We start from the raw sequence: 14940 nt of genomic DNA on the forward strand, positions 1-14940 counted from the left end.
TTTCAAAACACCAAGTAGTTGTAGTACTAATCCATCTGAATTCAAGTGAGGAAAAGGTATTAAAAAAAACAACGGAGGTAAAAAAAAAATGAAGAGGAAAAGAGATATGGGTGGAGATGTGGAGGTAGGCGTTCAGAATCAAGGAGAGACATGTTTAAAAAAAATCTCAACGAGGGAGGGATCCCTCTCTGAGTGCTTAAAGAGTCGACACGCGGTCCTCCTTGACACACATTCCAAGTCAGCCCCACGTCTCCGCAACTGACCCTGTTTTCACTGGACGACCCACAGCTGCATCATGGGAAAACAGAAGGTGCTTATGGACAAGCTCGCAAGGACCTTTCAGGTCCGTCACATGCTGCTACGCCAGGCTCTGGCAGAGTGCCTGGGAACCCTGATACTGGTGGTGAGTAGAGACTGTTCTACATTACTACAATAGTATTACCTATGTATGTAAAACCCTATTAAAGTGATTGGGTGAATGTGAATTAGAAACACAGTACTATACTATTATTATCTATCGCTTGTCGGTATGAAAATAATGTCTTCAAAAATATGGATGAAACATGTAATTAAGCAAAGTGATGGTTAATTAAGCATCTAATATTCTCTGATGACTTAATTGCTTGTTTTCTAATTAATTTCACATTGAACTTTTGTGGAATTTCATCTTAATCTAAATGTGTTGTTTAAAGCAGTGCTTTGAGCTTGGGTGTGAATGTAAAAGGATAGCTCTTCCCACATTGTTAGCATTGGCTATACAAGCAGAACTGACACTGTGAATTATATTATCAGCTTGTTAATATTATTTTATTATCACATTTTAATTAACCTCTCAAGTCTACATGAAAAACCTACACTGAAAATAAACATCCTTTCCTTTAAATTGATACATTTAAAAAACTTCAAATTGTTTTCCATATAGCAAGGTAATTTATTCTGAGGAAAAGAGAGATTATCACATAATTGTTCATGCTTCCTTGGAGATATTACATTCCATATTTACATGAATTCACTTAATCTCTCTGTAAAATACACAAATAGATTAAACTGTTAAATTATCTATAATTCATTCATGAATATTTTCACCTGAATACCTGCTTTAGGAAAAACTCAAACCTTGCCTTCGAGACAAATCTATGGAATAGTAGGTAAGGCCCTGGCATCCCTGTTGGTATTCCGCTAAATCCAAATAAAACACATGAGGTTAACACACAAACAGCTACCTGGGGTAAGCTGTTTCCAATATTTACCCCCATACAGAACAATAACAGTAGCTGGAGGGAAGATACAAACTGAGAGGGGGCGGTTTTGCCATCTGGTATTTTTCTTGCCTGCAGCGTGAGAGGTGTAACTGATGTCTAATCCACTGTTTGGCCACACTACTGAGTGAAGACTTATGCCTCCCTGGCAAACATAACTCCCTTGGCCCTGACTGCCTGAAGGCAGGTCTTCTCTGCTCTAAGGAAGGCTCCACAGGTAGAGTTTATAGATAGGATACTCTATAGGCAGCATAACCCACCCACCACAACACAATGTTGATTAAATGCATATAGAAAGATGATATATTTCCAAGGAAACTCATATATGTATGTTTCTGTATGATCCACCATGCTGCTTTGTTGAAAAAACGTCCACCACCAGAACCCCTGGGCTCCGTAGCCCACCCTTATCAACACACACATGACCTCTCGGGTCATTGGAAGCCACACCTGTCAAGATCAGTAGGCAAAATGGCCACATGGCACAGCAAGCGGATACTCAGGTCAAGCTGTTAAAGGCATTGATCGTCTTGGGTGACCTGAGCTAAAGTCCAAAAAACATATTTGAAATGGTACTAGACCACCGCTCGACCACAGGCATTTTTTGGATCCTGAGTGCACAAAGAACTCAGACAAAAGCCGATTGAAAAACTATTTTGGCCTGACAACAAGTTGACTAAAGCAGAAACAGACTGGACTGGTACAGGCTATTCTCCATCCATCCTCCATTCTCACAGATCTACACATACAGGCAGTCTACACAGATAGCTACAGACTGTCAGTCTGTATGTGATATGCATGCCATAGTAAACTTGTTGATGACCCTTATATATACTGTATTTAGGGGATTTGTATCATGTTAAAACATGTATTTAACAAGACATAGCACAACAACAACATTACAATGTTCACGTGGGTTTGGTTACCCATGCACAGTGTTTCTCCTTTAACCTGTCTCTCTCCCTTCTCTGTAGATGTTTGGCTGTGGTGCGGTGGCCCAGCTGGTGCTAAGTGGTGGCTCCCATGGAATGTTCCTCACCGTCAACTTTGCCTTTGGCTTCGCTGCTACACTGGGCATCCTGGTCAGCGGACAGATCTCAGGTGAGGGGGGCGTTACTGTCTGAGAGTAGCGAGTCTATTGGGAGTCATCGGTTGCCTATTGTGACAGACACATTATACCTAAGGTAAACTGACACTAATATAAAGTGCAATATTTACCCTTGTCAATGTTTTTTTTTTAGGTAAAACAGTCAGAGGGAAAGAGAGAGCGAGAGAGAGAGAGAACGAGAGAGAGAGAAAGAAAGGGTGAGAGAGCGAGAGAGAGAGCGCAGTAGAAAACAGTAGACATCAGAGAAGCTCACAGAGACAAGAAGTACGATGCTGGCTTGCCCCTTGAATTTTAAAGCCATTGGGTCCATGATTGAAAGGAAAGTGTGAAATCGCAAATTGCGTTATTACTTTATTCACTATACAAGGATTAATCTGTCTAAGCAAAGGAACATAGATTTCCACAGTTCACTTGTGCCCACGTTTTTCAATGCCTAATACACATGGCAGCCTTGAAAATAAAATTAATCTCTCCAATTTACTGTCACAGAGACCTCCCGTCCTAACAGGCATTTACTGAGTCTACCTACTATTGCGGCAGATAGTCCTTTTTTTCAGAGAAAAGATTTTAAGAGAATCATCTTTGGTCTTGATAGGCTCTAGTTGTTTTCCCTCACTAATTTTCTCTCACTCAGAGACTTGATTTTAAGAGAGATGGTCTTGGGTGTTTTTTACTCAGAGAAAATTGAATAGAATAGAATGAAATTGACAAATGGTGAATTCACCATTTTCCAAATTGTTCTTTGTCACAGGAGGCCACCTGAACCCAACGGTGACCTTCGCCCTCTGTCTATTGGGGAGAGAACCTTGGAGGAAATTCCCTGTGTTTTTCTTGTTCCAGACTATAGGGGCCTTCCTGGGAGCTGGGATCATATTTGGCATGTATTTTGGTTAGTAGGATTCTGATAATTTATATTTTCAGAAATGTACAAACAGCAACAACAATAGTTTTTCCAGTGGCCATATTTCACCGAAAACATTCTCAAGACTGTCAAAGTTTAGACTGTCTGAAAATAACTGTTATTTTCTCCCTAAGGGAGTTTCAAGGTTCTACAGCTACTGTAGATGATACCACACACACTGTGATCTCTTATATCTTGCCGTGGTTTCTCCAGATGCGTTGTGGGACTACGGCCAAGGAACACTGATCGTTGTGGGGGAGAATGCCACTGCTGGGATCTTTGCCACATATCCCTCCAAACATCTCACTCTGGTTAATGGATTCTTTGACCAGGTACATTCACACTATTAGTATACTATAGTATATTAGTATTCCGTATTAGGACAACCTCAGAATCACAAGTAGTTATATGGAATATTATCCTGTATAAAACCATTGTACATAACAACATGCACATTCCTGCAACAACCATGTAAAACTGAGCTTGGCTGTGTTACAGATTATAGGCACAGCAGCTCTGATCGTGTGTATCCTGGCCATCGTGGACCCCTACAACAACCCCATCCCCCGGGGCCTGGAGGCCTTCACGGTGGGGTTTGTGGTGCTGGTCATCGGCCTGTCAATGGGCTTCAACTCGGGCTACGCTGTCAACCCTGCCAGGGACCTGGGCCCACGCATCTTTACTGCCCTGGCTGGCTGGGGTCGTGAGGTCTTCACGTGAGTTTTGGATTTTTCTCCTGTTTTTCTTTTTCTGTGTATTAGCTCTGCTTTCCCTGTTCTCCATAAACATACAACCTTGTCTCTGTCTTGGTCTCCCACAGGGCTAATGCCTACTGGTTCTTTGTGCCAATCTTTGCCCCATTCATTGGTGCAGTGTTGGGGGTGATGGTGTACCAGCTGATGGTGGGGTACCATGTGGAGGGAGAAGCACGAGAGAAGAAGGAAGAGGAGGATAAGGAGGAGCAAGATGAAAGGCTCAAATTGTCCAGCCTAACTACCAAGGACAGTGCATGAGTTCATGAATATTCTTACCGTGACCCATTTTAAACACTCTTTATGTAAATAATATATATGTGTGTGTAGTACACTCTTAGAAAAAATGGTTTCAAAAAAGTTATTTGACTGTCCCCATAGGATAACCCTTTTGGGTTCCATGTAGAACCCTCTGCGGAAAAGGTTCTACATGGAACCCAAAAGGGTTCTTCCAAAGGATCTCCTATGGGGACAACAACTTTCTTTTCTAAGAGTGTATCTTTTTATAGATTTGATATCTTGCCTTGATTACAAACACATTTCCTTGTGGGTATTATTAAAGTATAACTTCTCAATCAATCAATCATTCATCATTTCCCACCAGGTTCAACCTCGGGAGACAGTAAGGATCGATCGAAACAGTTTGTCAACTGTACACAGACACTGTAGCTGCAGCTCCAGTATGTCTGTCACTTTCAACATCAGAAACTCCTTCAAATCTAGAAAATAACAAAACAAAAACAGTCTTCCTTTATGCCACCTTGCTGACAAAACTGCTATAGTGATGCTTTGGCACAGATAAACAGGAAAACAAAAAGCTCAATGCTGAAGAAGTATCACCTCACATACATTTGAAATGTGGTGTTTTGTTGAATTTGTGTCAGGATCCAAGAGATTACATTGCATCTAGATTTGACTAAGTTTTGCCCTTACAGTAAGGATTCTGGTTCTACTGAATTTGCCATGCTATAAACATAGAACTATATAATCTAAACTATCCTTATATCTACATGTATATTTTACACATTCATTTTACACATATAGCTCAGACACTGCCACTAACCAAGCAATAGAGTCTGTTGTACAATCACTAACATTACAGGGGCGCTGCAGCATTACCAGTATGATCCAATCCATTTAAAATGTGAGTGAGATCTTTCAAAGAGCTATGCTGAACAGTTTACTGAAATTACAACAAAAAAAAGATTACTGAAATCAATCTAACTTTGGACCGCTTTACGGTACACTGTGAGAAAAAGAACTAACATGATTGACTGCTTCAGGTAAACCTTCAATAGCCAGGTAAATGTCAAACAAACAAACTAAATATTTGTTTACCTCTAAATACAGTTCCAAAACCTTGAATTGTTTGCCTCTTTACATTTGCTAGTACCAACTTCTGGGTAACCTACTTGAACACAGCAGTGATATTTAGTATATTGTAACCACAGCCTATGCCATATGACACTGTCATGTCGATTGGTTTTCAATACATATCTTCAGGCATAAGTCTGCTGTGGTCTGCTTGCATGATTTGCTGATAAAAGTGTGAAAAGAGGGTAAAAGAGGATATGGTGGATAAGATGCAGGCAGGTGAACTGTAGGACTATATTTTCTGCTCGTCTTGAGGATAGGGAGGGTCAAGAGGAGTCCCTCTGATCTGTTCTTTATTAAAGAGCTCTACTGCCTAGTGCCTGCTTACTCTACTATCGTTGGCTCACATTAACATAGTGGTTATTAAGGGAAGACACACAATATCAATATTTCACAGTTATTCTCATAAGAAACCAAGCATTGGCCAACAGTATAACAAATACTGCTCTTAAAAACCTCTCTGGGGTAGGTGGGACCCTTGCGTCCCACATGGCCAATAGCCAGGGAAAATGCAGAGCGCCAAATTCAAATACATTTCTATAAAAATCTAACTTTCCTTAAATTACACATGCAAGATAGCAAATTAAAGCTACACTCGTTGTGAATCCAGCCAACATATCAGATTTCAAAAAAGCTTTTCGGCGAAAGCATAAGATGCTATCATCTGATGATAGCACAACAGTAAACAATGAGAGTAGCATATTTCAACTCTGCAGGCGTGACACAAAACGCAGAAATTAAATATAAATCATGCCTTACCTTTGACGAGCTTCTTTTGTTGGCACTCCTACATGTCCCATAAACATCACAAATGGTCCTTTTGTTCGATTAATTCCGTCGGTATATATCCACAATGTCAATTTATTTGGCGTGTTTGATCCAGAAAAACATTGCTTCCAACTTACGCAACGTCGCTACAAGATATCTCAAAAGATACTTCTAAGGTATTTCTAAACGTATAGGTATTTCTAAACGTATATAATCGATCAAATGAAGACGGGATGATCTGTGTTCAATACAGGAGCAAAACAAACTGACGCTGGTTACGCGCCTCTATCAAAAGGTACACATGAAGTGACGTTCTGAGTACTTCTTCATTACACAAAGGAAAAATCTCAACCAATTTCTACAAACTGGTGACACCCAGTGGAAGCGGTAGGAACTGCAGGAAAGACAGTGACTTAAAAAAAAAAGAAATCTGAATGGTTTGTCCTCGGGGGTTTCACCTGCTAAATATTTATCCGTTATTTTACCAGGTAAGTTGACTGAGAACACGTTCTCATTTGCAGCGATTTTTTTTACTTATCAATTTACACAAAATACCCGATGTGACGAAAAAATAATAATGGTTTTAGAAATTTTAGCAAATTTATGAAAAATAAAAAACAGAAATACCTTATTTACATAAGAATTCAGACCTTTTGCTATGAGACTCGAAATTGAGCTCAGGTGCATCCTGCTTCCATTGATCATCCTTGTGATGTATCTACAACTTGATTGATACAACTTGAGTCCATCTGTGGTAAATTGGACATGATTTGGAAAGGCACACACCTGTCTATACAAGGTCCCACAGTTGACAGTGCATGTCAGAGCAAAAACCAAGCCAGGAGGTCGAAAGAATTGTCCGTAGAGCCCCGAAACAGAATTGTGTCAAGGTAAAGATCTGGGGAAGGGTACCAAAAAATGTCTGCAACATTGAAGGTCCCCAAGAACACAGTGGCCTCCATTATTCTTAAATCATTATTCTTAAATGGAAGCTGATCGCAAGAACCTGGTGGTCACTCTAACAGAGCTCTAGAGTTCTTCTGTGGAGATGGGAGAACCTTCCAGAAGGACAACTTTCTCTGCAGCACTCCACCAATCAGGCCTTTATGGTAGAGTGGCCAGACGGAAGCCACTCCTCAGTAAACGGCACACGATAGCCTGCTTGGAGTTTGCCAAAAGGCACCTAAAGACTCTCAGACCATAAGAAACAAGATTCTCTGGTCTGATTAAACCAAGATTGATCTCTTTGGCCTGAATGCCAAGCGTCACATCTGGAGGAAACCTGGAACCATCCCTACGGTGAAGCATGGTGGTGGCAGCATGTTGTGGGGGTGTTTTTCAGCAGAAAGGACTGGGAGACTAGTCAGGATCGAGGAAAAGATGAACGGAACAAAGTACAGAGAGATCCTTGATGAAAATCTGCTACAGAGCGCTCAGGACCTCAGACTGGGGTGAACATACACCTTCCAACAGGACAACAACCCTAAGCACAAAGCCATGACAACGCAAGACTGGCTTTGGGAAAAGTCTCTGAATGTCCTTGAGTGGCCCAGCCAGAGCCCGGACTTGAACCCGATCTAACATCTCTGGAACGACCTGAAAAATAGCAGTGCAGCGACACTCCCCATCCAACCTGACAGAGCTTGAGAGGATCTGCAGAGAATGGGAGAAACTCCCCAAATACAGGTGTGCCAAGCTTGTTGTGTCATACCCAGGAAGACTCTAGGCTGTAATCGCTGCAAAAGATGCTTCAACAAAGTACTGGGTAAAGAGTCTTATGAGAATGTGATATTTCCGTAGTTTTTTTTATATTAAATTTGTTAAAAATGTATAAAAACCTGTTTTTGCTTTGTCATTATTGGGTATTGTGTGTAGTTTGAGGATGGGGATTTAATACATTTTTGAATAAGGCTGTAACGTAACAAAATGTGGAAAAAGTCAAGGGGTCTGAATACTTTCCGAAGGCACTGTATAGCTCAGACATTGACACTAACAAAGCCATACAGTCTGTAGTACACACACTAATATTACAGGGGCGCTGCAGCATTGCCAGTATGATTCTATCATTATAAAATGTGAGTGAGATCTTTCAAAGAGCTATGCTGAACATTTACTAAAATCTTCACCACCATTTTCATGGTCTTTCTCTCAGCTCCGCAGACTCACAGGTAGTGTGCTAGGTTTTTCCACATGTTATCTTCTACCAGATGTGTATCATACTGTATGTGTCTTTGTTTCTGGGACCTGAGCCAAACCTAACTTTGGACCGCTTTACGGTACACTGTGAGAAAAACAACCAATATGATTGACTGCTTCAGGTAAACCTTCAATAGCCTGATTTAAAAAGGTCAACGTGTTCGTGGTAAATGTCCAACAAACAAACTAAAAATAGTTGACTGACTATTTGTTTACCACTAAATACAGTTCCAAAACCTTGAATTGTTTGCCTCTTTACATTTGCTAGTACCAACTTCTGGAGTATCCTTCTTGAACAAAGCAGTAATGATTCTATATCGTAACCACAGCCTATATCATATGGCACTGACATGTCGATTGGTTTTCAATACATTTCGTCAGGCATACAGTGGGGAGAACAAGTATTTGATACACTGCCGATTTTGCAGGTTTTCCTACTTACAAAGCATGTAGAGGTCTGTAATTTTTTATCATAGGTACACTTCAACCGTGAGACACAGAATCTAAAACTAAAATCCAGAAAATCACATTGTATGATTTTTAAGTAATTCATTTGCATTTATTGCATGACATAAGTATTTGATACATCAGAAAAGCAGAACTTAATATTTGGTACAGAAACCTTTGTTTGCGATTACAGAGATCATACGTTTCCTGTAGTTCTTGACCACTGTAAGTCCGCTGTGGTCTGCTTGCATGATTTGCTGATAGTGTGAAAAAAGGGTAAAAGAGGATATGGTGGATAAGATGTAGGCAGGTGAACTGTAGGACTACATTTCACTCTCTTCTTGAGGACAAAACCTTTGTTTGCAGGAATTCCTGTGATCTGTTCTTTACTAAAAAGCTGCTTACTCTACTACCATTGGCTCACGTTAACAGAGTGGTTAAAGGAAAACACATGAGATCAATACACACACAGCTATTTTCATAAGAAACCAAGCATTGGTCAACAGTATAACAAATACTGCTCTTCATCTGTTACCAGATCTGTTCAAGTTCTGTTCATTCCTTCAATATGAAACAGCAGTGGAAGCTGGCAGACAGAAAATATCAGAAGTGTGAAGATATGTGGTAATTTTCTAAACTGAGGATATGGTGTTCTCCTACAGTGTTGCGTAAGAGAGTAAAGTGAAAACAACAGACATCATGGAGGCGAAATCCCATAAATTGAAGAATGGACACTAATGTACAGCAGAGTTTGCAGAGACGGTTTGTCAACGTTGTACACACACATATATACACACACAGTGTATCTGCAGCTTCAGTATGTGTCACTTTCAACATCAGAAATTCCTTCAAATCTAGAAAATAACAAAACAAAAACAGTCTCCCTTTATGCCACCTTGCTGACAAAACCGCTATAGTGATGCTTTGGCACAGATAAACAGGAAAACAAAAGGCTCAAAGCTGAAGAAGTATCACCTCTCACGCATTTGAAACTGGGTGCTTTGTTGAAATTGTGTCAGGATCCAAGAGACGATAGGACACCTAGATAAAGCCATCAAAGGAAGTTGAGCACCAGTATACAGTTTGACTGTTTTTACCATGTTTTTCCGTTAAAGTTAGAATTCTAGTTCTACTGAATTCTATTAACATACAACTATAATCTAAACTATCCTTATATCTACATGTATATTTTACACATATAGCTCAGACCCAGACTATCCAAGCCAACCAGTCTGTAGTACACACATTAACATTACAGGGGCTCTGCAGCATTATCAGTATGATCCTACCATTTTAAAATATGAGTGAGATCTTTCAAAGAGCTATGCTGAACATATTACTACAATCTTCACTACCACTTTCATGTTCTTTCCCTCAGCTCCACAGACTCACAGGTGGTGTGCTAGGTTTTTCTACCTGTTAACTTCTATCAGATGTGTATCACATGTGCTTGTGTTTCTGGGACTTAAGCTAAATCTAACTTTGGACCGCTTTACAGTACACTGTGAGAAAAAGAACCAAGATGGTTGACTGCTTCAGGTAAACTTTCAATAGCCTGATTAAAAAGGTCAACGTGTTTGTGGTAAATGTCCAACAAACAAACTAAAAATAGGTGACTAACTATTTGTTTACCTCCAAATACAGATCCAAAACCTTGTTTGCCTCTTTACATGTTAGTCCCAAATTCTGGGGTATCCTAATGGTTCTATATCGTAACCACAGCTTCTATACCATATCACACAGTCATGTCGATTGGTTTTCAATACATTTCGTCAGGCATAAGTCCGCTGTGGTCTGCTTGCATGATTTGCTGATAGAGTGTGAAAAGAGGGTAAAAGAGGATATGGTGGATAAGATGCAGGCAGGTCAACTGTAGGACTATATTTCAAGCTTGTCTTGAGGGTCAAGAGGAGTTCCTCTGATCTGTTCTTTATTAAAGAGCTCTACTGCCTAGTGCCTGCTTACTCTACTATCGTTGGCTCACATTAACAGAGTGGTTAAGGGAAGACACATGAGATCAATATATCACATCTATTCTCGTACGAAAACAAGCATTGGCCAACAGTATATCAAATACTGCTCTTAATCTGTTACCAGATCTGTTCAAGTTCTGTTCATTCCTTCAATATGAAACAGCAGTGGAAGCTGGCAGATAGAAAATACCAGAAGTGTGAAGATATGTGGTAATTTTCTAAGCTGAGGATATGGTGTTCTCGTAAGGTGTTGCGTAAGAGAGAGAAAACAGAAAACAAGACATCATAAGTGCAAAATCCCATAAATCAGAAAATGGCCACTAATGCATCACAGAGTTGAATGAAACTCACGTCAACTACTGTATTTCATTTCAAATAGGGGGTGCTTATATTTGTCTTGTTTCACACATGTGGAAATGGAAATGTATTTTTTGCATATCCCACTAGCCAAGACACCCTCAGAGATTGGGGTCACAGCCAGGGATCAGCCATTATTGAAGGTGTCCCCGGAGCAATTAGGTGTAAGCACCTTGCTCAAGGGCAGATCGACAGATTTTTCACTTAGTCGGCATGGGGATTTGAACTAGCAACCTTTTCGACTCTGAAATGTGGTCACTGGATTTCCTCCAAGTTTGTTAGCTGATCTTGAATGATAATTATGTGGTCAGGGCTTACTTTTCAGAGCAATCTACGTGCCTCTACACACCACATACTGCAACGTTTTGTTGAGTGTCCTCACAGTAACTTGAGTTCAGGAAACCACTGATGGTGACAACTATCCAAGACCATTATCCACCACAAAATTATATATTGTTTAAATTGTAAAATCCTTCCACTCTCTCACATTTTCAGAGGGAGAATAAATGTCATCAGTGAAATTCTCTCAGGTCTAGGGAGGCAATATCAATGAGTGATATGGCCAAACCCAGTCAAACTCATTCTGCTGCTTAAACTTCAGAGGTGTGTGTGACATTTGAAATTCCTGTATGGCGTGACCTTTGAGGCAGGAGAACAGGAGGAATCACCAAATACATCTGGTGTCACTCATTCTCCATGCAACTAAAATTACCTGATTTATCTACGGTGAGCTCCAAAAGTATTGGGACAGTGACAAATGTTTTGTTGTTTTGGCTCTGTAATCCAGCACTTTAGATTTGAAATGGTACAATGACTATAAGGTTAAAATGCAGACTGTAAGCTTAAATTTGATGGTATTTTCATCAAATCAAATCGTATTGGTCACATACACATGGTTAGCAGATATTAATGCAAGTGTAGCGAAATGCTTGTGCTTCTAGTTCCGACAGTGCAGTAATATCTAACAAGTAATCTAACAATTCCCCAACAACTACCTAATACACACAAATCTACAGGGGTGAATGAGAATATGTACTTGTAAGTATATGGATAAGGGATGGCCGAGCGGCATAGGCAAGGTGCAGTAGATGGTATAAAATACAATATATACATGTGATATGAGTAATGTAAAATATGTAAACAATATTAAAAGTGGCATTATTTAAAGTGGCATTGTTTAAAGTGACTAGTGATCCATTTATTAAAGTGTCCAGTGATTGGGGCTCAATGTAGGCAGCAGCCGCTCTGAGTTAGTGATTGCTGTTTAGCAGTCTGATGGCCTTGAGATAGAAGATGTTTTTCAATCTCTTGGTCACAGCTTTGATGCACCTGTACTGACCTCGCCTTCTGGATGATAGCGGGGTGAACAGGCAGTGGCTCGGGTGGTTATTGTCCTTGATGATCTTTTTGGCATTCTTGTGGAATCAGGTGCTGTAGGTGTCATGTAGGGCAGGTAGTTTTCCAATGGTGAGGCTTTGTGCAGACTGCACCACTCTCTGGAGAGCCTTGTGTTTGAGGGTGGTGCAGTTGCCGTACCAGGTGATAAAGCCCGACAGGATGCTCTCAATTGTGCATCTGTATAAGTTTGTCAGGGTTTGGTTGACAAGTCACATTTCTTCAGCCTCCTGAGGTTGAAGAGGTGCTGTTGAACCTTCTTCACCACACTGTCTGTGTGGGTGGTCCATTTCAGTTTGTCTGTGATGTGTACGCCAAGGAACTTAAAACTTTCCACCTTCTCCACTGCTGTCCATTCGATGTGGATAGGGGGGTGCTTCCTCTGCTCTTTCCTGAAGGCCATGATCATCTCCTTTGTTTTGTTGACGTTGAGTGAGAGGTTGTTTTCCTGACACCACACTCCGAGTGTCCTCACCTCCTCCCTGTAGGCTGTCTCGTCATTGTTGGTGATCAGGCCCACTACTGTTGTGTCGTCTGCAAACTTGATGATTGAGTTGGAGGCGTGCATGGCCATGCAGTCGTGGGTGAACAGGGAGTAAAGGAGAGGGCTGAGCACACCCCCTTGTGGGGCCCCAGTGTTGAGGGTCAGCGAAGTGGAGACGTTGTTTCCTACCTTCACCACCTGGGGGCGGCCCATCAGAAAGTCGAAGGCCCAGTTAAAAAATGGCGGGGTAGAGACCCAGGGCCTCCAGCTTCATGATGGAAGGTACTATGGTGTTGAATGCTGAGCTGTAGTCAATGAACAGCATTCTTTCATAGGTATTATTTTTGTCCAGATGGGATAGGGCAATGTGCAGTGTGATGGCAATTGCGTCATCTGTGGACCTGTTGGCCGGTAAGGTTGCGGTGACTAGCCTCTCAAAGCACTTCATGATGACAGAAGTGAGTGCTACGGGGTGGTAGTCATTTAGTTCAGTTATCTTTGCCTTCTTATAGGAACAATGGTAACCATCTTGAAGCATGTAGAGACAACAGACTGGGATAAGGAGTGATTGAATATGTCCGTATGCACACCAGCCAGCTGGTCTGTGCATGCTCTGAGGACGCGGCTAGGGATGCCGTCCGGGCCAGCAGCCTTGCGAGGGTTAACAAGTTTAAATGTTTTACTCACATCCGCCATGGAGAAGGAGAGGGGGAGGACGCAGTCTTTGTTAGCGAGCCGTGACGGTGGCACTCTATTATCTTCAAAGCGGGTAAAGAAGGTGTTTAGTTTGTTTGGAAGCGCGATGTCGGTGTTCGTGACGTGGCTGTTTTTGTTTCTGTAGTCCCTGATTTCCTGTAGACCCTGCCACATGTGTCTGAGCCGTTGAATTGCGACTCCACCTTGTCCCTGTATCGGCATTTCGCTTGTTTGATTGCCTTGCAGAGGGAATAACTACACTGTTCAAATTCAGCCATATTTCCAGACCTCTTTCCATTATTAAATGCGGTGGATTGAGCTTTCAGGTTTGCGTGAATGCCGCCATCCATCCACGGTTTCTGGTTAGGGTAGGTTGTAAGTCGCAGTGGGTACAACATCTCAAATCAAATCAAAACAAAGTTTATTTGTCACGTGCGCTGAATACAGTGAAATGCTTACTTACAGGCTCTAACCAATAGTGCAAAAAAGGTATTAGGTGAACAATGGGTACGTAAAGAAATAAAACAACAGTAAAAAGACAGGCTATATACAGTAGCGAGGCTATAAAAGTAGCGAGGCTACATACAGACACCGGTTAGTCAGGCTGATTGAGGTAGTATGTACATGTAGATATGATTAAAGTGATTATGCATCAATGATGAACAGAGAGTAGCAGTAGCGTACAAGAGGGGTTGGCGGGAGGTGGGTGGGACACAATGCAGATTGCCCGGTTAGCCAATGTGCGGGAGCACTGGTTGGTCTGCCCAATTGAGGTAGTATGTACATGAATATATAGTTAAAGTGACTATACATATATGATAAACAGAGAGTAGCAGCAGCGTAAAAAGAGGGGTTGGGGGGGACACACACACAATGCAAATAGTCCGGGTAGCCATTTGATTACCTGTTCAGGAGTCTTATGTCTTGGGGGTAAAAACTGTTGAGAAGCCTTTTTGTCCTAGACTTGGCACTCAGGTACCGCTTCACGTGGGGAAGTAGAGAGAACAGACTATGACTGGGGTCTTTGACAATTTTTGGGGCCTTCCTCGGACACCGCCTGGTGTAGAGGTCCTGGATGGCAGGCAGCTTAGCCCCAGTGATGTACTGGGCCGTACACACTACCCTCTGTTGTTCCTTGCGGTCAGAGGCCGAGCAGTTGCCATACCAGGCATTGACCTGCTCCACTACAGCCCCGCCGATGAGAATGGGGGCGTGCTCGGTCCTCCTTTC

At 41.6% G+C, this 14940-nt stretch overlaps 1 protein-coding gene across 2 annotated transcripts; it reads left to right on the forward strand.

The window, feature by feature from the left end:
• The first annotated feature begins 208 nt into the window (after positions 1-208).
• Positions 209-4599, forward strand: aqp3b (aquaporin 3b). 2 transcript variants are annotated; one of them, XM_065017431.1, is made up of 6 exons: positions 209-403; positions 2234-2360; positions 3119-3256; positions 3482-3600; positions 3767-3984; positions 4142-4599. In XM_065017431.1, the coding sequence occupies exons 1-6, from the start codon at positions 296-298 to the stop codon at positions 4221-4223; spliced, it is 792 nt and encodes a 263-aa protein (XP_064873503.1). In that variant the 5' UTR covers positions 209-295; the 3' UTR covers positions 4224-4599. The 2 variants fall into 2 exon arrangements, with proteins under 2 accessions (XP_064873503.1, XP_029506617.1); XM_029650757.2 differs by having other exon boundaries at positions 212-403; positions 4089-4599.
• Positions 4600-14940: the final 10341 nt, after the last annotated feature.

Source organism: Oncorhynchus nerka, linkage group LG4 (assembly GCF_034236695.1).
Source record: "Oncorhynchus nerka isolate Pitt River linkage group LG4, Oner_Uvic_2.0, whole genome shotgun sequence".
NCBI lineage: Eukaryota > Metazoa > Chordata > Actinopteri > Salmoniformes > Salmonidae > Oncorhynchus > Oncorhynchus nerka.

Coding starts and splice junctions, on each gene's coding strand:
- aqp3b (XM_029650757.2), top strand. CDS start 296: ATGGGAAAACAGAAGGTGCTTATGGACAAGCTCGCAAGGACCTTTCAG. Junction 2,361..3,118: donor GGTCAGCGGACAGATCTCAG/GTGAGGGGGGCG, acceptor TCTTTGTCACAG/GAGGCCACCTGAACCCAACG. Junction 3,257..3,481: donor CATATTTGGCATGTATTTTG/GTTAGTAGGATT, acceptor TGGTTTCTCCAG/ATGCGTTGTGGGACTACGGC.